Below are 23,114 nucleotides of genomic sequence, written 5' to 3'. Positions count from 1 at the left end.
CCTACAAACTCACTGATGTACTTTTGTAGCAATACAGTAAAGACTGCTGTACAATCTACAGAGCAGCAGTGTACAGCTCCAAAAGCGTATTTTGGAAACGCAGGTTTTAATTCCAGCTCGATCACGGCATTTAATAAGGACTTGTACTTTCTCATTCTAATATGCAACTTCTGTATGTAGTTAGTCATCAGCTTCTAAGATAGCCTTCAGAACCGATCTCAGCACATCTTCTTTGCTCCATTTCCCCACTTTTTCTAGAGTCACCTTTTAGCCATTTTTATTTGATTCACTTTTCTAGGGTGGCTGGTGTCTTTATAGCAACAGGGCATAGCCTGGGAGTTAAATGCTAGCAACTGAGATTTATCCCCCACCTACTCACCAAGATTAAGTTCTGTATCTTGTAGCCCTGGCAGGGCTTACTTTGTAAACAGAAAGAGCTTGCGTATGGCTTTATTACCTCCACTGAACAAAACAGGCATGCAAAATAAAACCCATGTGCTACTGTAGTGGGAGGGGAGATGGCATGTTGCCCATGCACCTCCTTATGAAACAGCCAGGGCAGTCTTACCCATAGGTGCTAGGGGTGCGTGACACCCAGGTGCCAGGCTCTCAGGGGAGTAACCAAACAAACCCCCGTGTTGCAAAGAGAACGTCAGCAATGTCTAGGCAACACAATGACCATATACATATGTAATAGACAATCTTTACAGAATTCCTTCAAACCATAACAAGTACAAAACGAAATCTTTAGTCTCAAAGTCTCTGAAAATCTTTAAATGAAGCGAGGTGCCAAACTTTGTACGATGAAAGTCAAGCTGTGAAGCTTTGTGTATTCAGCAATTATGAAGTCCAACACTGAACAGTGATTCCAGATATTGACTACTGTTTTGTAGAATTCTTCGTCAGCATGGTTGGAGGATATAGAATTGCTTCATAAACTGAAAATAAAATTTTACAGACGATCATATTTGCTCCAGTGTGCTCCAGTGGTGAAATGTTAGAACCATCAAAAAGGTGATCAAAATATCACAAACCTTAAAGGTAAAGGTACCCCTGCCCGTACGGGCCAGTCGTGTCCGACTCTAGGGTTGTGCGCTCATCTCACTTAAGAGGCCAGGAGCCAGCGCTGTCTGGAGACACTTCCGTGTCACGTGGCCAGCGTGACGAAGCTGCTCTGGCGAGCCAGCACCAGCGCAGCACACGGAAACGCCGTTTACCTTCCCGCTATAAAGCGGTACCTATTTATCTACTTGCACTTAATTGTGCTTTCGAACTGCTAGGTGGGCAGGAGCTGGGACCGAAAGACGGGAGCTCACCCCACCGCGGGAATTCGAACCGCCGACCATGCGATCGGCAAGTCCTAGGCGCTGAGGTTTTACCCACAGTGCCACCCGTGTCCCTATCACAAACCTTACACCACCCAAATGCTGCAAAACCGGTGTATCTAGATATAATGAGATTCAAATTTGCCCTTTCACGTTGTAGCGCTTTCACGTTGTAGCGCCTCCCTCCAATTTAATAAAGATTGCAGTGAAGGCCAAGCAATCTGTTTGCAGACCTTCTGGTGCATTTCGTTACAAAGGCAATGCTTACAAAACCATAAAGCCACATAATGTAAAGAACAGTCAAGAATATCTATGGGGCTTGTTGCATTGGGGCTGGTCAATCTTAGTAACCAGACAAAAGTTAAGGAGAACATGGACTAAGGTCAAAGGTCCATCAGCAAACTCCTATTTCTCTTTGCTAGTCAATATATAGTAGTACCTCGGGTTAAGAACGTAATTTGTTCCGGAGGCCCGTTCTTAACCTGAAACTGTTCTTAACCTGAAGCACCACTTTAGCTAATGGGGCCTCCCGCTGCCGCTGTGCTGCCGCCGCTCAATTTCTGTTCTCATCCTAAAGCAAAGTTCTTAATCTGAGGTAATATTTCTGGGTTAGCAGAGTCTGTAACCTGAAGCGTCTGTAACCTGAGGTACCACTGTAATTTCTTTGATACCATTTTAAAGATGTTACTTTGAAGCAGGCCAGAGGAATCTTGTTGATGCAGTGGCCAAGTTTCTCAGTATCAAATCCGTAAGCAGGAAAGTGGAGTCATGCGCCTCAGCAGGAAAAAAGATTTTGCAACAGAATTTCTAAAGTGCTGAAAATATATAGGTCAGTGCCCTTGCATGCTTCAGTGCACAGCAAATGCCTGTGTTGTCCTGGTGCAAAGACATTCAAGCTTTGCCAACCCTAAGAGCCTGGCCAGTCCAGCTCCACTCATTCAAAAAGCATGTTCTCAGCTGACATCATCTGTAGCAAGACCTAGTCCTACAAACCCTTTATGCAACTCTAAAGGACAGGGCACAGACACATGGCTTCCAGTGCTAAATCTTGGACCCAGGCCTACAACTCAGAAGGACAGGGCACGGTTTGTTCTATAAAGAAAGAAACAAGACTGCTTTCAACCAAATGTTTCTTTTTAATGAGTCTAACACAATGGGCAGCATAAGGCATCCAGAAGGAGACAGGAGTGAGAAGTAGAAAACAAACGGATACAATAGAAATCAGTATTCTTCGCCCTCGTCATCCCCATCAGCACTGTCTGCCCCAACCTCCTCGTAATCCTTCTCTAGGGCAGCCATGTCCTCCCGGGCCTCCGAGAACTCGCCTTCCTCCATCCCTTCCCCAACGTACCAGTGGACAAAGGCACGCTTGGCATACATCAGGTCAAACTTGTGGTCCAGGCGAGCCCAGGCCTCAGCAATGGCTGTGGTGTTGCTCAGCATGCAGACGGCACGCTGCACTTTGGCCAGGTCGCCCCCGGGGACCACCGTGGGGGGCTGGTAGTTGATACCAACCTTGAAACCGGTGGGACACCAGTCCACAAACTGGATGCTACGTTTGGTCTTGATGGTGGCAATAGCAGCGTTGACGTCTTTGGGGACGACGTCCCCACGGTACAACAGGCAGCAGGCCATGTATTTACCGTGACGAGGGTCACATTTCACCATCTGGTTGGCCGGCTCAAAGCAAGCGTTGGTGATCTCTGCAACTGTCAGCTGTTCATGGTAAGCTTTCTCAGCTGAGATGACCGGGGCGTAGGTGGCCAGGGGGAAGTGGATTCGGGGATAGGGCACCAGATTGGTCTGGAATTCTGTGAGGTCTACATTCAGGGCACCGTCAAATCGCAGGGAGGCCGTGATGGAGGACACAATCTGGCTGATAAGGCGGTTGAGGTTGGTGTAAGTGGGGCGCTCAATGTCCAGGTTCCTGCGGCAAATGTCATAGATGGCCTCGTTGTCTACCATGAAGGCGCAGTCGGAGTGCTCCAGGGTGGTGTGGGTGGTCAGGATGGAGTTGTAGGGCTCGACGACAGCTGTGGAGACTTGGGGAGCCGGATAGATGGAGAACTCCAGCTTGGACTTCTTGCCGTAGTCAACGGACAGGCGCTCCATCAGCAAAGAGGTGAACCCAGAGCCGGTGCCCCCACCAAAACTGTGGAAGACCAGGAAGCCCTGGAGACCTGTGCACTGGTCGGCCTGTTGAAAAGAGAGAGGTTTTAAAAGACCCCAGCTCAAAAGTTTAATTCAGCTTGAACATAAAGTGAAACCTGCAACAAAACATTGCAGTGGGAGGAGTGGGGGAAGGTGTTTCAGGATCCCCCCTTTGCTATTCCATTCCCCTCTCCCCTCTGATTTTGCATTTTCTCCTCATTCTAGCATCTAGATTTCTATGGACTCTAAGCACACTCAGTCCTCACTTATTGTGTTGTTTTTATGACATTAACTGCTCTGAGCTCGGCTTCAGCCGGGGAGGGTGAGATACAAATGAAGAAGAAGAAGAAGAAGAAGAAGAAGAAGAAGAAGAAGAAGAAGAAGAAGAAGAAGAAGAAGAAGAAGTAGTAGTAGTTTTGGAGGGTCCCCATTTGTTCTTTTTTTAAAGGGTTTTGTCTATTCCCGAAAAGCTGGCCATTCCCTCTTGACACGGGCAGTGCTTTTTCTTGCTACAACCATGATCACATCCGGAACAGAGGAAACAAGAAGGAACATATTAAAGAAATGTCCTTTCTTCATTTATAATGGGTGTTTTTGTGAAATGTCTTTCCTGTTGTGTTTAGAAGCCCTTGAATACTTCATTTCCCCAGTCCCAAAGCAGCAGACGTCAACTCACCAGTTTCCGTATCCTGTCGAGGACCAGGTCAATGATCTCCTTGCCAATGGTGTAGTGGCCCCTGGCATAATTGTTGGCGGCATCCTCCTTGCCAGTGATGAGCTGCTCGGGGTGGAAGAGCTGGCGGTAGGTGCCAGTGCGCACCTCATCTGCGGAGAGAAGAGATCCCGAGTGAAATGGTATTTAAGACCATCTGCCCTTGGGGAATCATATCTGTTGTACACCGGGACAAACACATGTCTAAGGCTTCTGAGGAGATCTGAGCGGCATGCCCACCATATAGGTAAAGCACATGACTTCTCCCAAAAAATCCTGGGAACTGTAGTTTGTCAAGGGTGCTGGGGATGTTGGCTCTGTGAGGGGGAAACTACAGCTGCCATGATTCTTGTGGGTGGGGAAGAGAATGGGCTTTAAATACATGGTAATTTAAATGTCTCCACCACCATTGTGCAGCCCAGACACTGAGGTCCAGCTCCGAGGGCCTTCTGGCAGTTCCCTGCCTGCGAGATGTGAGGTTACAGGGAACCAGGCAGAGGGCCTTCTCGGTAGTGGCACCCGCCCTGTGGAATGCCCTCCCATCAGATGCCAAGGAAATAAACAACTATCTGACTTTTAGAAGACATCTGAAGGCAGCCCTGTTTAGGGAAGTTTTTAATGTTTGATCTTTCATTGTGTTTTTAATATGCTGTTGGAAGCTGCCCAGAGTGGCTGGGGAGGCCCAACCAGATGGGTGGGGTATAAGTAATTTATTATTATTATTATTATTATTATTATTATTATTATTATTATTAGACATCCCTATTTTCGAATCCTCGCGACGGGGTGAGCTCCCGTTGCTCAGTCCCTGCTCCTGCCCACCTAGCAGTTCGATAGCACATCAAAGTGCAAGTAGATAAATAGATACCACTCAGTCGGGAAGGTAAATGGCATTTCCGTGCACTGCTCTGGTTCACCAGAAGCGGCTTAGTCATGCTGGCCACATGACCCGGAAGCTGTCTGCGGACAAACACTGGCTCCCTCGGCCAATAAAGCGAGATGAGCACTGCAACCCCAGAGTCAGTTGCGACCGGACCTAATGGTCAGGGGTCCCTTTACCTTTTTACCTTTATTTTCACTGGAGAAATGTTGGAGGGTATGTAAGCTACAGCCCCACCTGTAGCCTGTCTTGTTTGTATGCTCACCAATCACAGTTGGCTCCAAGTCTATGAAAACGGCCCTGGGCACGTGCTTGCCAGCTCCCGTTTCACTGAAGAAAGTGTTGAAGGAGTCGTCTCCTCCCCCAATGGTCTTGTCGCTGGGCATCTGCCCATCAGGCTGGATGCCATGTTCAAGACAGTAGAGCTCCCAGCAGGCATTGCCAATCTGGACTCCGGCTTGGCCAACGTGGACGGAGATGCACTCGCGCTGTGAAAAGAAGCAGCTATAGTAGTAGCTCCAGCAGAAATACAGCTCTCAGGGAGGTTTCGGCTGAAGGACCCGTCACCGCTTGACAATTTCCCCACGTGTCAATCAACTACCACCCGTTCCCATGCAAATTCAAGTTTGCGAAATTAAGCGTGACCTGTTCTTAGAAAACATTAACCATTCCCCCCTCCCCTCCGTGGGCAAGGTATGCTTCAGCAGCTTAAACTCATGTGCAAGTCAACCTGTAACTACTTATCCACTAATTCACAGGGTGACTTTGGGCCGCTAATTGCAGCAGCCTCGTTTATCTTCTGCTTCAGAAGTGGAGGTGTTTGACTTGCCTCCAGAACTGCAGAGATGAAAGAGCAGTTCTCACAAAGGCTCTAGCCACTGTTTCTGAGCAAATCTTTGCCAGTTAGCTGCTTAGTTGGGCTGCCATCTTTCTAAAAGTAAAAACCAGGACATCCCCAAAGTTGTTGAGTTTTGGTTTTTTTTTACAAAAACACCAACAATTTTGCCTAAGATCCAGGACAAAGCGCCAACCAACATCAATTCCCCCGCCCCCAACATCAATTCCATCTTTGAAATCCCTATAATGTTACAAGTGTAAAATACATTGCAAGTGTCATGTCTTTTGCTACTTGTAATGTGGCAGATATTACGGACAAAATGGAGAGATATAAACTATGGATTATGAAATAATATGCAGTTGAAAAGGTTGACAATAGGACCCATGGAGGGTGTGATGGCTTTAGGGGTTGCTTGTGCGTAAGTTGCCGCCGCTCTGGGCTAGGTTGGCTGGTTCAACCATTTCTCGCTGGACAGCCATCCACTCCGTGGCTGTTCAGTCGCTGGCAGAATCCGTCAGTGGGCGTTTCTTAAACCTTTTCCAACATAAAAGTTGTTTGACGCCCAGTCTCCTCCTACTCTCCCTGCGCGGAAGTCTTCTGCGCAGGGAGGGCGTGGGTAGCGAAGGACCTGTGCTCTCCCCGCTGGTGTCCAGTGAAGAGTCCCGGAGCCTGCTCTCTGCTTTCCCCATTGGCCCCCCTCTATCCCTGGTGTTGCGCTGATTTTCTTCCCCAACAGGAGACCTGCCTCTCTCCCTGCTTGGCCCCTCTCCAGCATCGCTGTGGAGCCTCGCCTCCTCCTCCTCTAGTTCCGATGGCAGTTCCCTGACAGAGGGGAAGGTGAGAAATCTCTAAATATGGATATACCGTATATTTTGTATTGTTACAATTCTATATTTGTAAAACCAAATAAAATTTATTTCAATAAAAGAAATCCTGATAATGTCTGGGGGAAACCAGACGTATGGCAGCCCTAGTTACTAGCAGGCTGTTGTATAATTTTCATGCAACAGAACAGTCCATTCATAAACCCCCATCATTAAGGATGTCTTCTTGCCCCTTTAGAATTGAAATACATGTTATTAGAAACTGTGTGCTTACAGATTACTTGCAGAATATTCTGAAGACTCGACAGCAAGAAAGCAAAGGCAGCCACAATTCATTGACTTAGAAACAAGATATGTGAAAAATACACTCCTCTCTTAATAAGTGAGATGTTGATATTTGGAGCTCTTTTCAGTAGGGTTGCCATATTTCAAAAAAGAGCTTTTTCTTTCTTTCTTTTTTTGGAAACCCCCAAGATCCAGGACAAAGCACCACATTTCGGAAATTCTCCCTGGAAATATGCCAGCCCTATTTTCAGAAGAGTTAAGCTCTCACATTATGCTTCTGTTTGACCAGTGGCATAGCGTGGGTTGTCAGCACCCGGGGCAAGGCAAGTAATTTGCGCCCCCTAACCCGTGGATTTGCGCCCCCTAACCTGTGGATTTGCCCTAACCCCAGATGTTGCGCCCGGTGCGGCCGGCCCCCCCTGCACCCCCCACGCTACGCCACTGTGTTTGACCATTGGTAACAGAGACGTGTCTTTTGACAGCTTTTGCAGCTAACGGCATCTGCCCATCTGAAGAGAACTCAAAATGGAATTCCTGCAGCTTCAACTGATATGCCTTGCCTTTCACCTTTGAAACAGGAAGACTTCCCCATCGCCACAAACATTCCAGATTAAAATGTTGTCCCTTTCTTGGTGCTTGAATAGCAGTCTACTGGATGGGCGATATTAGCAGTGCTCATTCCAAGTATTCTTTAATCCTCAAATCTGGAGTTCTTCACCATACAGACTCGTAGTATAAATAGTCAGAGGATTTGGTTAGGGTGAATTTCATTTCTGAAGGCCATTTTGAAGTCATTAATCCTATTTAGAGGTTTAAATGGGCAGCCCAACTTCAATGAGCTCAGCAGTTTCTAAAAAAATTTTTTTAGCAAAATGTATCTACCACTTGACTTTTAAAAGAAACACATCAAATTGGTTCATAGAACCTCAAAGCAGTTTACACAGCTGGCCTTTGTGTTTAGGGGTAAGTATACCCCAATTAATCCTTTGGACCCCATATGACAAGCAGCCACAGTCTATATTTGGTCTTTCAAGGGAAAGGTACAAACCTCAAGACGACCAGCGGTGAAGTTTTTGCAACAGATTGTTTAAAAGAAAAAGAACTTATCAGAGGCATTCCGTGCTTTTGCTGAAGACAAGAATTTCAAGGCTATACTAACCCTTATCCTGGAATCCTTCTCGCTTAATAATCCCATGTAAATACGCACAAGATGGCAGTTTTAACTGCAGAGGAATGCAGTAGACGTCACTCAAGGAGACATTAAGTAGGATTGTGTAGCCAGTGTGAGAAACGAGACGGATAGGTCAGAGGAAATTCAACTATGGTAGCAATTTGTGAATTGTTCATGCAAAGCAGAACATGTTTTGCATTCTGTCCTTGTTTGAAGACAATGTGCCTCTATTTCCCGGCCTTAAAAGCTTAGAAGGTTCATAAGTAATGTTCTAGCCCATGGGTAGGCAAACTAAGGCCTGGGGGCTGGATCCGGCCCAATTGCCTTCTAAATCTGGCCCGCGGATGGTCCGGGAATCAGCGTGTTTTTACATGAGTAGAATGTGTGCTTTTATTTAAAATGCATCTCTGGGTTTTTTGTGGGGCATAGGAATTCGTTCTTTTCTCCCCCAAAATATAGTCCAGCCCCACACAAGGTCTGAGGGACAGTGGACTGGCCCCCTGCTGAAAAAGTTTGCTGGCCCCTGTTCTAGCCAGTACAGTGGTACCTCGGGTTAAGTACTTAATTCGTTCCAGAGGTCCGTTCTTAACCTGAAACTGTTCTTAACCTGAAGCACCACTTTAGCTAATGGGGCCTCCCGCTGTCGCCACGCCACCGGAGCATGATTTCTGTTCTCATCCTGAAGCAAAGTTCTTAACCCGAGGTACTATTTCTGGGTTAGCGGAGTCTGTAACCTGAAGCGTATGTAACCTGAGGTACCACTGTAATGCATATGGAGAGTCTGTACTTATTGAAGGTACTCTGTCCATTATAATCTGTCTCCCTGCCTGATATTCTTCAACTAGGCTGGTGCTGCTTAAGGAGAACAAGCTGTTTGCATTTATATATCAAACTTCCATGTAGTAGGCATTTCCTTGCAGAAAAGACTGGTCAAGTGAACAAGCAGTGCCTGGAAGCATGAAACCTAATACAGTGGTACCTCGGTTGATGAACTTAATCTGTTCTGGAAGTCCATTCATAAACCAAAGTGTTCTTAAACCGAGGCGAGCTTTCCCTACAGAGGCATCCCAGCACCGGTGCCCTTTCACCGTTTGGCTTCCGTGGCAAAGTTTGCTAACCAGAACACCTTCAGTGGTACCTTGGGTTACAGACACCTCAGGTTACAAACACTTCCAGTTGCAGATTCTGCTAACCCGGAAGTAGTACCTCAGGTTAAGAATTTTGCTTCAGGATAAGAACAGAAATTGAGCGGCGGCGGCAGGCCTCATTAGCTAAAGTGGTAGCTCAGGTTAAGAACGGTTTTAGGTTAAGAACAGACCTCCAGAACGAATTAAGTTCGTAACCAGAGGTACCACTGTACTTCTGGTTTTGCAGAGATCGTTTACCCAATAGTTCGTGAACAGGGCTGTTCGTAGCCCGAGATACCACTGTATACAGTTGCAACAGTCTTGCCCCTTCTTAAACACCACTACTCGAAGAATACGCAGACACAGAAATAAATGAACAAGTGACTGCCCTGGTCAAAGAGTACACTTCAGTGTCTCCAGGTAGAATTATGTTTACAAGACTCCTATGGTCCTTTTAAGTGTATTGTTAGGCGTAGGCCTAAGTTCCAGTCCATCTGCACTGGCCCCTCAATTTCCTGCTCCTTCCCCAACCTTTCTAAAATCTTAATTTTAAACTGTTTGAACTTTGAGGCTGCTGCGCATGCGTCACAGCACCATGCAGTAACCCGTGATCTTAATTTGCACAAAAACTTGCATCTATTTATGAATAAAAATTGGCATGTGCAATTGCAGGCAAATTTATGCCTTGGGATTTGCCCTGAATCTCTCAGGGCAATGCCTTGGTCCTTCATATATCTCAGCTGCCAGTTGCTGGAAGTCCATTTTCTACATATTTTACATGGGCAGCTTTGAAATCTCTGTTCCGCTAGCCCAGGGGTCAGCAAACTTTTTCAGCAGGCGGCTGGTCCACTGTCCCTCAGACCTTGTGGGGGGCCGGACTATATTTTGAGGGGAGGGGGAGAACGAATTCCTATTCCCCACAAATAACCCAGAGATGCATTTTAAATAAAAGCTAACCTTCTATTCATGTAAAAACACCAGGCAGGCCCCACAAATAACCCAGAGATGCATTTTAAATAAAAGGACACATTCTACTCATGTAAAAACATGCTGATTCCCGGACCATCCGCAGGCCAGATTTAGAAGGTGACTGGGCCGGATCTGGCCTCCGGGCCTTAGTTTGCCTACCCATGATCTAGAGCAGCCTTTCTCAACCTGTGGGTCCCCAGATGTTGTTGAACTACAACTCCCATCACCCCTAGCTAGCAAGGCCAGAGCTCAGGGATGATGGGAGTTGTAGTCCAACAACATCTGGGTACCCACAGGTTGAGAACCGCTGATCTAGAGGGTGGCAATACAAGAACAGACCTTCTCTGCAGTGGCTCCCCATTTGTGGAATGCTCTCCCCAGGGAATTTCACCTGGCACCTTCATGAAACGTTCCTTTTTAACCAGGCCTTTGGTTGATTTGATTGACATCCTTTGTCCTTTTAAAATGTGGGTTTTTTGGGGGGAGGGGGTTATTGGGTTGTTATTTTTATTTTGATTATATATTCTGTGGTTTTACATTTTTTATTTTGTTCTGTGAATTGCCCTGAGACCTCCGTGTATAGGGCGGTATATAAATTCAATAAAGAAATAAATAGCTAACATGGCATCCTCCCGATATCGCTGGAGTACAACTCCCATCCATGATGAATGGCCTTGCTGGCTGGAGCTGATGGAAACAGGTGTGTCACCCAGTAACCCATCTGGACTCCAAAATACACTTTATTGGATATTTGTATATTTCTATTTCTTTATTAAATTCATATACTGCCCTTCATCTGAAGATCACAGGACAGTTTACAGCAGAAAGATACTAAAGGAAAACACAAAATACATATAAATGACAAAAAAAACCCTCCTATAACGACACTTCGTTGTGTTTAGTCTAATTTCACAGAAAGAGAAACTTTTCCATCATATCTGGACAAACAATTAATTACAGACTATTTAAATGTAATAGCTGGGTTGCAACTGCAAAGAGATAGTGGGAAGTCAATAAAACTCATAAGGGACTCAAACTAATATGAAGGTAATTTCTTCTTTTAATTTTGTGTATAGATTATTCAAGTTATGGTTTGTACTCCTTAAATAATGTTGTTGATAAATATTTTTCTGTCTTGTTTCCCCCCCTTTTTTCCGTTCGCGAACTGAGTTTTTTTATCTTTTTTCAGTGTTTCACATTATATCCTTTTGCGCTGCTATCTTACGTATCTTTTATTTACTTCTTTGCAAACTTTGGAAATGTATTGAAATAAAAAATTAAAAAATAAACACTTGACAAAAAAAACAGTAACACCCACTCACAAACAAATGCTGGAATTTATTTATTACATTAATGGCTATCCCTGCCATCAACTATATTCTAAGATTAACTGTGTTACATTTATGGCACCTTCAATTTGAGTCTATTCTACTTCCATTCTTTTAATCATCTGCACAGGGAGATACTCGACTGTAACAGCCACAATGCAGGCCCCGTGCTCAGAGCTCTTCCCTTGATAAAAAAAATAGGCAAGGCCTGGATATTATAGGGGAGCCTGAGTTCAAGGGAGTCTGGTTCCTAGTCTGTAATGCTTGCTTCCTCAGGAGTGCCCATCTAATCTAGATGCTAATGGGTAGATGTTTCGAAACCAACTATTTTGAATTCCTGACTAGATTAGGCTTGCTGTAGCTGGTTGTTTGCGGTGGAGGCAGTATTCAGCAACAGCTGAAAACAGAAGAGAAGACTACCCACACGACAGATCCAAGGCGGGGTGGGGCTTACCTGCTCCCACCCCAAATATTTTATTGAAGTTGGCATCCCTGGTGCAGACGTATATAAACTTTATGAAGTAAATAAATCACTACTTGCTGAGCAGCCTCATACATTTTTTATTGATGCTGGAACTGCATCTTGAGTGCTTTACTACATCCCTTTTCGATTATAAAAATTCTACCTTCCATGGTCCTTCCTTGACTCTGGCTGTACATGCCACACCTTCCAGCACATGTTAAAAGAGGTTTCGTCCTTTTCACCAGCAGCTGGGCATCATGCAATGCCGCAGAAAGCCCCTTAGAATAATAATTTATTATTTGTACCCCACCCATCTGGCTGGGTTTCCCCAGCCACTCTGGGCGGCTTCCAACAAAGATTAAAAATACATCAAAATGTCACAAATTAAAAACTTCCCTGAACAGGGCTGCCTTCAGAAGTTTTCTAAATGTCAGGTAGTTGTTTATCTCTTTGACATATGATAGGAGGGCGTTCCACAGGGTGGGCGCCACAACCGAGAAGGCCCTCTGCCTGGTTTCCTGTAGCTTTGCTTCTCGCAGTGAGGGAATGCCAGAAGGCCCTCGGCACTGGACCTCAGTGTCCGGGCAGAATGATGGGGGTGGAGACGCTCCTTCAGGTATACTGAGCCGAGGCCGTTTAGGGCATCTCTTTGCAAGAGCAGCTGGCAAGTCCAAACTTGGCTACTTTCGCTTTCAAGGTGCTACCCAAGCCCAAAGGAGCTTGCCTTTTAAGACTTACCCAAACAGTTTAGGCTGGCACTTTTGCAATGGGCATTTGGAAACAGAGCGGTTTTTAGAGAGATGTGATTTGGAGAAGCTCTCTGGTTCACAGCACTTCCTTCTTTTAACCAATAGCCAAAATAAGCAAGCACAAGTTCGGTTCTTCGACAGCCCCTTCCACCACATTCTCTGCACCCTGCTTGTGTAGATCTTTTGAACCCTGCTGCGTTAAGCGCCTTAGCATGCCGTGTCCAAAGTGAAGAAGGGAGATGGTGCCAGGAAACTGTCATTCTGAGCTTAAGAGGGTCACGTCCTGCCGCTGAGCATTGCAAAAGCAAGATAACCGCACAGTCTGGAGGATTTTGGAAATAGCTTATTTGCAGATCCACGGAGACCCATTTCTCAGAATGAATAAAGGGAGGCTTCTAGCAACCCCTCCCTGTTTCTCGCACATAGGATTATCCTCCTGGGCCTGTCTTGTTGCTCCTTGACTACCCATGAATCCTGCTTCTGGCTTATCTCCTACCAGGCTCTACAGAGCTGCAAGAAAGCAACAAATACACTCCAAGCCCTCTCCCCCAGGATTATCATTATCCAGCGCCTGACTCAGGCAGAGAAGGCACCTCATGTCAGCTAAATCGAGATTCAGAAAAGTTCCCCAGAGCCGGGTTCGCCCATTGGGTGGGAGTGGATGTCTATTATTATTATTATATTATTATTATTTTTATACACGAGGAAGCTGGCAACAGAGCTGCGCATCCTGCCCACATACCTAAACCTCAGCGCATTATTTTGCTCACCCCACCCCTGGCGTGCGGAAAGAGCCTGGATGCGGCTCCTCAAGACATCAGCCCAGCAGACACGTGTGCGCGTTACGATCCCCACGTCCTACACGCAAGTGCTCATCCCTCGATTTTTTTTGTTTTCCTAAGCGCTGGGCCCCATCGCAGGAGTCAGAGAAAAGCTCCAGCGCAGCCGATGGGGCCAGGGGCCATCTCCCGAGGGGAAGGGAAGGGCGACTGGATGCCACACCTCCCCATTCACACGAGATCTCAACCTGGCGCCCTTCAGCCGCACCCATGACCGGCTTACCCGCTACACACGTGTTCCGGGCAGTGGCGTAGCGTGGGGGTGCAGGGGGGGCCGGCCGCACCGGGCGCAACATCTGGGGGTTAGGGTTAGGGGGCGCAAATCCACGGGTTAGGGGGCGCAAATTACTTGCCTTGCCCCGGGTGCTGACAACCCACGCTACGCCACTGGTTCCGGGAGACCCAGCTGGCTGCCAACACGCGCAGGACACGGTGCCAACGCCCTGGGGTGCCCGAGCACCCACAAAATTGCCCACGAAGGGGCCAGGCACCCACATATTTCGGGGCCAGGGCTGTGCACGCTGCATGGCACCCACGGGCCCAGCTGGCACTCCCGGGACACAGTCCTGCGCGCCTTCCCAAGACCCACGAGGAAACACGCATTGCGCTTTAACCAGCCTTGTTTTCCCTTTCCCAAGGCACCAAAATCCTCAGAACCGAAGCCGAGGTGAGGCTACAGGAGCATCCGACCCACGACCTACCATGTTTCCCGGCAGGCAGGATAGAGACCAAACAGATAAAGGAGAAAGAGAAGGCTGAGAAACGGGATGAGCTCCGCCTTCCTCACGAACCGACCCGTTCAGGGAGTCGCCAGTGAGCAAAAACTTCTTCCCAACTTCAGCACTTTCCCGGGGGCGGGGGGGGGTGCTTTTACTTTTATAAGGCGTGAGTGACGTAGGCGACGGGGGCGGGGCTTCGTGGCTGGAACAGAAGGGGGGAGAGGGAGGCGCACCGCCCCCGCTCTGACCCCTGATTGGCACGTTCGAGTTCCCCGAAAGGGGAAGGCGGGGACGAGCGAGCGCAGAAGTCGAACCCAGAGCTTGACCCGAGCTGAAGGCGCTTTCCACCTCCACGAAACAGAGCTGGGGTGCCAACTTGAATAAAATGTGCGGGGCGGGGGGCAAGCACGTAAGCCCCGCCCCGCACAGTCGATCACAACACACACACACACACACACACACACACAATGGCAATGCCCACCAACTTTTTTGGGGGGTGCGGACCTCAGCCGCACACTTCGCATGCCTGCAAATGAAAGCATGTCTTACTTGAAAGTTAATTCCGTCTTAAATAACAGGACTTATTCTTATCCGAGCCAGCTCTTCCTGACTGTGGTTCTTGAGGGATGCGTTGGGCCATGACTGAAGTATTGGCCTGAGCACAAAGACTTGATTGTCGTCCTATACTTCCCACAGATCTTCCTACTATTATCATAAAGGTAAAGGGACCCCTGACCATTAGGTCCAGTCATGGTCGACTCTGGGGTTGCGGCGCTCATCTCGCTTTACTGGCCGAGGGAGCCGGCATACAGCTTCCGGGTCATGCGGCCAGCATGACTAAGCCGCTTCTGGCAAACCAGAGCAGCACATGGAAACGCCGTTTACCTTCCCGCCTGAGTGGTACCTATTTATCTACTTGCACTTTGACGTGCTTTCGAACTGCTAGGTTGGCAGGAGCAGGGACCGAGCAATGGGAGCTCACCCCGTTGCGGGGATTCGAACCGCCGACCTTCTGATCGGCAAGCCCTAGGCTCTGTGGTTTAACCCACAGCATGTCTTACTTGAAAGTTAATTCCATCTTAAATAAAAGGACTTATTCTTATCTGAGAAAGCTCTTCCTGCCTGTGGTTCTTGAGGGATGCGTTGGGCCATGGCTGAAGTATTGGGCTGAGCACAAAGACTTGATTGTTTTTATGTCCTTCCCCCAGATCTTCCTACTGTTATATCCAATTCTGCAGTCTTGTGAGAAATCTTGCAAGCTGATTCTCTCCGTGCAAGTGCTCCCAGCCCTGCTTTAGGCTGATTTAATGTTGATAGCTGCTACCTGACCTACGGGGTCTTGCTGCAATTAAAGCAACCTGCCATCTTCATTCCCCCACAGCACTCCTGGACGGTTGTGCCCTGAGGCTATGTGCCAGTTGTCATTCATGTTCATAAATAAATAACCATTGTTCCCTGGGCAACAGGGATTTTTTTCCCCTGTGGCTTTTTCCAGATCAACATTTGCGCCTCTGGGCAAGTCTTCTTGAGTGACACACACATACAATCAAATCAGTTGATAGCTGAAAGCAAGGCAGCAATCTATGCTGCAGATCTGGAAGCTATTTCAGGGACTCTCTGAAATTGCAGGTTGTTAAACTAAACTCTGAGTGCAAAAGGAGCAGGATGGCGGCGGTGGAGGAATCGCTCCTAAAAAAAGGTCCAGATTTGATCAGTGTCTGGATGAGAAGCTGCCTGGAAGCCCCTTTTATGATGCATTGACCTTCCTAAACATAAGTGTAATAAATCTCTGTGCATGTAACCAGGAAGTAAGGACTACTGAAATCACTGGAAACGTGTGTAAGAAAAAAGTGTTCCCTGCATGTCGATTGTCATATGTGACTGTTTCACATGTGTATACATGCTGCAGGCGGGAGGTGGGGAGGAAACCCATGTCCTGGCATGTCCTATGAACATGGATCTGGCTTTGAATCAGACTTTACCACATCTAGCAAGACTTAATGTTTGACTTGTGATACTATTATGGTGATGGGGAATTTGCATAGGGGAATCTATAGATGGAGCGGGTGGTTACCCGTCCCCCGTCCCCCATTCTCCCTTACAATTTATCCCAGTTGCCCCCTCCCTTCCTTTCAACTAGTTCAGAGATTGGAAATAATCCACTGCTGGAAGGAGACGTCAACCAGAGAGTATCCAATCCCCCCCCCCACGCCTATTTATTCTCTGCTACATCTCCATATAACACCAGTCCTGAAAGTTCTTCATTGGCTCCCAGTACATTTCCGAGCACAATTCAAAGTGATGGCACTGACCATAAAAGCCCTAAATGGCCTCGGTCCTGTATACCTGAAAGAGCATCTCCACCCCCATCATTCAGCCCAGACACTGAGGTCCAGCGCTGAGGGCCTTCTGGCGGTTCCCTCACTGCGAGAATTGAGGTTACAGGGAACCAGGCAGAGGGCCTTCTTGGTAGTGGCGCCGGCCCTCCCAGCAGATGTCAAGGCAATATACAACTATTTTACTTTTAAAAGACAACTGAAGGCGGCCCTATTTAGGGAAGTTTTTAATGTCTGACGCTGTATTGTTTTTAATATCCAGTTGGAAGCCGCCCAGAGTGGCTGGGGAAACCCAGTCAGATGGGTGGGGTATAAATATATTATTATTATTATTATTATTATTATTATTAACAACTAGCTAACACATTGTTGACACACATGATGTAGCTCTTTCCCCAGGATGTTACTGTTGTTCTTGAGAGAGGAATGGGTGCAATAATGAGGTGAATTTACTCCCCTGATAAGAAAAGACCCTCTTCTCAGGAAGGAAACATACAATAGCAAGATCAGATCAAGACAGCCACTCCCAGAGCTTTGCAAGGTGTTGGGAAAGTTTGTTGGATTAGCTGGGCCATCAGCCTTATCCAGCAGGCTCTTTTTACCGTCTTACGGATAAAGTAAAGCAATTCATACAGGCTTGCATCCTGATCCTAAATAGGTGCTTGAAACCATAGCTTCTGTCCCCACAGACCTCAAAGCACTGGAAACACCAGCAGCTCAAAAATATTTGTTGACACCTCTCGATTAATGCCACCACCATGCTGTAGTCCAAACCACTGAGTCTCTTGGGCTTGCTAATCAGAAGGTCGGCAGTTCAAATCCCCACAACGGGGTGAGCTCCCATTGCTCTGTCCCAGCTCCTGCCAAACTAGCACTTTGAAAGCACGCCAGCGCAAGTAGATAGATAGGTACTGCTGCGGTGGGAAGGTAAACAGCATTTCCGTGCACTCTGGCTTCCATCACAGTGTCCCATTGCACCAGAAGCAGTTTAGTCATGCTGGCCACATGACTCGGAAAGCTGTCTGTGGACAAACGCCTGCTCCCTCAGCCTGAAAGCGAGATGAATGCTGCAACCCCACAGTCGCCTTTGACTGGACTTACAGTAGCCATCCAGGGATTGTTTACCTTTTCACCTTTACCTAGAACATGGAATCCATACCACAACCCTTGGAAGGGTAAGTTTCTATCAGTCTATGCGCTATGCAGTATTCCCCACTGTTAAATCTCCACATCTGTCAATGGTTCCCTAAACATCTCTGTTCCTCTAGCCCAGGGGTCAGCAAACATTTTCAGCAGGGGGCCAGCCCACTGTCCCTCAGACCTTGTGGGGGGCCGGACTATATGGGGGGGGGGAGATGAATGAATTCCTATGTCCCACAAATAACCCAGAGATGCATTTTAAATAAAAGGACACATTCTACTCATGTAAAAACACACTGATTTCCGGACCCTCCGCGGGCCGGATTTAGAAGGTGATTGGGCCAGATCCGGCCCCCGGGCCTTAGTTTGCCTACCCATGCTCTGGCCACAGATTTGCATCCCATGGGCCTAGCTCTGTTTCTGGGTAGAAGCTTTCGTTTTGTTTTTAAAAACAATTGGTTGGCTGTCCTCTTTGTAAGACCTTGGGAATTCCTGGGACTGGATGCTAACTGAAGTTTGTTGCATTAATAAGTCTGTTGCCTTATGTTGCTGTTTACAACATAATCTAGTGTGGTGCAATGTGGCCTAGATGCAGCTATGCTATAAAAATCTAATATCGCTTCTCACGAAACAATTAAAATCTAACCTGGGGCAGGGGGGAGGTAGTGTGCCTGAAAGGTGCTGCTTGCTCTGATGTTTATTTAGTACCCGGAGCAGAAAGAGCAGAGAAAATACATGTACAGGTATTTGATACGTTTGATTCTGGAGCAGGCATTAGATGTCTTTCAAAACATATGAGCTGTGGCATCTGCAAGAAAATGTTGCAGTATTCCAGCCAGCCATGCCTCTTTCAACACACTCCATTCCATTCTCATCCCTTCCAAGTCAACCAGAGCTCAGTTTACACAACATATTCTTTGAGCTGTATTGGAATTTCCCACCCCTGTTAGAATTATTTTTTGACAGGATCCCCTGCTCCAAACCTTGGGATTCCCCCAGCCAGAGATCTTCCTCTTGTGCATGAATGGTGCCTTTTAGCTACACCATGAATTCACTTATAAATGCCAGATACTTTTGAATACCAAATGCTGGGGGCAAGAAACAGGCTGGGGGTGTGTGCTGTTACATTCATATATTATATTAAATTATTTATATATATTGTGGATTTTATGTTGATCTTGTTCTGTGAATAGCCCTGAGACCTCTGGGTATAGGGCGGTATATAAATTCAGTAAATAATAATAATACCCAGTTCATCAACTTCTCCCAAGCATCAGGCTGATCACTGTTGGAAAGACAATAATACAACAAGTGGACTTCTGGTCTGATTTATCAAGGCTTTCTTTCTTAAAAAAATCAAGGAGCAGTTACCCAAAGTGGTTGCTTTACAAAGATGTAAGCCAATTCTTACATTGCACTCATATTCAAGATGAATTATGCCCAGAAGTAGACACACTGAAATTAATAGACATGACAAAGTTAATTTCAGTGGGTCTCTGCCCTAGTAAAACTTAGTTTTATACAACCCTTGGAAAGAGCTAGAACATGGGTAGGCAAACTAAGGCCCGGGGGCCGGATCCGGCCCAATCGCCTTCTAAATCCGGCCCGCGGATGGTCTGGAAATCAGCGTGTTTTTACATGAGTGGAATGTGTCCTTTTACAGTGGTACCTCGGGTTACATACGCTTCAGGTTACAGACTCCGCTAATCCATAAATATTACCTCAGGTTAAGAACTTTGCTTCAGGATGAGAACAGAAATCATGGTCTGGCGGCGCGGCGGCAGCAGGAGGCCCCATTAGCTAAAGTGGTGCTTCAGGTTAAGAACAGTTTCAGGTTAAGAACGGGCCTCCGGAACGAATGAAGTACTTAATCCGAGGTACCACTGTATTTAAAATGCATCTCTGGGTGGACCGGCCGCCTACTGAAAAAGTTTGCTGACCCCGAGCTAGAATCTCAGCATAGCTTTTCCCTTCATAGTCTTTTCCTCTGGGCATGCAAAGCCTTCTCTCTCTCTGAACTGCTCTAACTAGTTATCTCCAGTCACATTTCATTGACTGCATTCCTTCCCTGTCCTCAGCCACCCACACCGTGCTCAGGAATAGGGCCAGGAATGGTGATTCCTTGTGCCAACTCTATTCTCCCCAGCAGGAGAGGCCTGGGGTGAACTGTGCGAGGCAGCTGAGAAACCCATTCAGGGAAAAGGCCTTTTCTCCCATCCATCTAAGCCAAATATGTATTTTCTCCCCCAGTTCATAACAGAACACACACAGAGCAGCTTTGGAAAAACCAAAGGATTGCAGAGTGTCCCCACCCACCCAACATCCTTTTTAAATGACTCGTTAAACAGAAGGGGCCCAACCACATCGTTCCATGTCCCATATGCTTTGTTACTGGTCCTGTTATTCCCACACAGCTCTCTTACCCATTTGCCCTTGTATACGCACTGCTAGCAACTAGGCTTAATGATCTTTGGCCAGCGTTTCAAGCCAACCGTGAGAAAGGACTGCCACATAACCACTGAGGGTTTTCTGCACTCCCAGGGGTTTGCTCTATCGTGGGAAGAGCGAAGACAAAGGTTTGCCCCAGAGCTGGCAGCAAAACAAGCCAAGCAACCAGAAAAGAGATGTTCTGTTCGTTCACCATGGCCCCATGCCTTTGGTTGGGGGAGATAAAATTCATTGGCAGAGGCAACTGCCTCATACCTGATCAGACTAATGGCCCATCTAGCACAATAATTGGCAGTGGACCTATGGGCTTTCAAGCCAACGTATTTCCCATCAGTGTTAGAAACTCAGATATATAAGCTTGGCTCCAAATGGCTGCTTAAACCAGGGTTAAAGGCAAAGGTAAAGGGAACCCTGACCATTAGGTCCAGTCGCGGACAACTCTGGGGTTGAGGTGCTCATCTCGCTTTATTGGCCGAGGGAGCCGGCGTACAGCTTCCGGGTCATGTGGGCAGCATGACTAAGCTGCTTCTGGCGAACCAGAGCAGCGTACGGAAACGCCGTTTACCTTCCCGCCAGAGTGGTACCTATTTATCTACTTGCACTTTGACGTGCTTTCGAATTGCTAGGTTGGCAGGAGCTGGGACCAAGCAACGGGAGCTCACCCTGTCGCGGGGATTCGAACCGCTGACCTTCTGATCGGCAAGCCCTAGGCTCTGTGGTTTAACCCACAGCGCCACCCACGTCCCCAAACCAGGGTTACAGTAACCAAAACTATGGTTACCAGATTTTTTTCAATGAATCCGGGGACACTGTTTTTTTGTTTGTTTGTTTGTTTTTGGAAGCTGAGTACCAACAGGGAGTCTGTAGTGGGGATGTTGAGGCAAAAGACCCTAAATGTGCAGAGTTTTTTAAAAAACTGGGCAACAGCGTGCCACCTGGCTGTGCCTCCCGAGCCTTCCCTGATCTCCTTCCCCCTTCCCCCTTTGTTTTGACAGATCAGGGGAGGCTCAGGAGTCACAGGTGGGCGGCCGTTGCCCAGGAGGGGCCAGCCCAGTTGGCTCTGACTGGCTTCAGGAGCTGCTCGCTGCTGTGGCGCCCGCCATTTTTCCTGCACCGCGGCAGCGAGCAGCTCCTGAAGCCAGCCAGAGCCAACTGCACTACCAGGCTGGCTCCGGGCTGCTGCTGCTGCTGCCACATTTCCTGGGGACAGATTTGCAAATCGGGGGACATTCCAGGGACAGAATTTGTCCAGGGACAGATTTGCAAATCTGGGGGCTGTCCCCAGGAACTGGGGACGTCTGGTAACCCTAACCAAAACCGAATGTCTGGGGGCCATTTTGGGGTAAGACAGCTCTAAAGGCTTATTTTTTCAAATGATGGACTGTCTGTGATTATCAGTTAAACATCTGGCTAGTTCAAATGACAACCTTGAGCTAGGTGAAGAGCTTTGAGAACTTGAAGAAGAGAAGTCACTTGATCCAGGGACAGTCCTACCTCTTTTTATTAATGGTGACATGGACCATTCATAACGTAAGAATACTCTTCACCACTGTTAGCAGGGCAGCAGGGTGGAGTAAGTGAAGACAAGCCACAACAATTAACTATAATGCTGTTCACAGCTCCTGCTTAGACTGCACAGAAAAAGCATTTTGATTCCTGAAATTCATTTCTGTTGTGCAGATACAATATAGCTGATAGAATTCTACAGGATGGGGTATTAGTGTGTGAAAACAGTCGAGATCCAAGGATCCCTAGGAATGTATCTCCAGATGGTGGAGACATCAGGTGCCATCCTGGTGCCCGGGCATCTTGACTTGGTAATCAGTGGCCAATAGTCAGATGCAAAATGCGCCTGGCTGTTTTTGAACACTGTTTCCCATCGTCTGTTGCTTGATATTATATAAACTAGAAACGCCATGGCTTCAATCTGGGACATACTACTTACAAAGCATATGCCGTAGCAGTGAGCTATCACTTTTAATCAATACCAGTACAGTGGTACCTCGGGTTACATACGCTTCGGGTTACATACGCTTCAGGTTACAGACTCCGCTACTCCAGAAATAGTACCTCGGGTTAAGAACTTTGCTTCAGGATGAGAACAGAAATTGTGCTCCGGCGGTGTGGCGGCAGCGGCAGCAGGAGGTGCTTCAGGTTAAGAACAGTTTCAAGTTAAGAACGGACCTCCAGAACGAATTAAATACTTAACCCGAGGTAACACTGTAGCTGCTAATCCATATTGCTAAAAGAGACCAGTCATGCAGTTGAATGCAGCACTGGAGACTGACCTTCTTCTCTTGTTCTAGGTTTCAGTTTGGGGAGCCTTCAGGAACATCCACTTTTTCTCTTCTATTCCCATGATTTAGTCCTGAGGACTAATATTACTGGTCAGCTCATGGGTCCTACTCACCATAAAGGTAAAGGGACCCCTGACCATTAGGTCCAGTCGTGACCAACTTTGGGGTTGAGGCGCTCATCTCGCTTTATTGGCCTAGGGAGCCGACGTACAGCTTCCGGGTCATGTGGCCAGCATGACTAAGCCACTTCTGGCGAACCAGAGCAGCTCATAGAAATGCCGTTTACCTTCCTGCCAGAGTGGTACCTATTTATCTACTTGCACTTTGATGTGCTTTCGAACTGCTAGGTTGGCAGGAGCAGGGACCGAGCAACGGGAGCTCACCCTGTTGCGGGGATTTGAACCACCGACCTTTTGATCGGCAAGTCCTAGGCTCTGTGGTTTAACCCACAGCGCCACCCACGTCCCTTCGTACTCACCATAGTTATAAACAATTAGATGGACCTTTGTATAA

At 47.3% G+C, this 23,114-nt stretch overlaps 3 protein-coding genes across 3 annotated transcripts in view; 2 read left to right on the top strand and 1 right to left on the bottom strand.

Moving 5' to 3' along the window:
• The window catches only part of LOC310755626 (tubulin alpha-1B chain), a 109,033-nt gene that overhangs the window by 23,100 nt on the left and 62,819 nt on the right, over nucleotides 1-23,114 (top strand). The window lies entirely within an intron of this gene.
• Nucleotides 1-23,114, top strand: part of LOC310755627 (tubulin alpha-1A chain) — an 89,275-nt gene that overhangs the window by 23,050 nt on the left and 43,111 nt on the right. The window lies entirely within an intron of this gene.
• Nucleotides 2,442-14,520, bottom strand: LOC310755630 (tubulin alpha-1C chain). The gene is made up of 4 exons (XM_083598853.1): nucleotides 14,363-14,520; nucleotides 5,334-5,556; nucleotides 4,153-4,301; nucleotides 2,442-3,521 (listed from the first exon to the last, which is right to left on the bottom strand). Exons 1-4 carry the CDS (start codon nucleotides 14,363-14,365, stop codon nucleotides 2,547-2,549), a joined length of 1,350 nt encoding a protein of 449 aa, XP_083454979.1. The 5' UTR covers nucleotides 14,366-14,520; the 3' UTR covers nucleotides 2,442-2,546.

This window comes from Podarcis filfolensis (genome assembly GCF_964270895.1).
Source record: "Podarcis filfolensis genome assembly, chromosome: 2".
NCBI lineage: Eukaryota > Metazoa > Chordata > Lepidosauria > Squamata > Lacertidae > Podarcis > Podarcis filfolensis.
The sequence above is the reverse complement of the archived record's forward strand: the minus strand, read 5'-3'. Positions and strand labels throughout refer to the sequence as shown.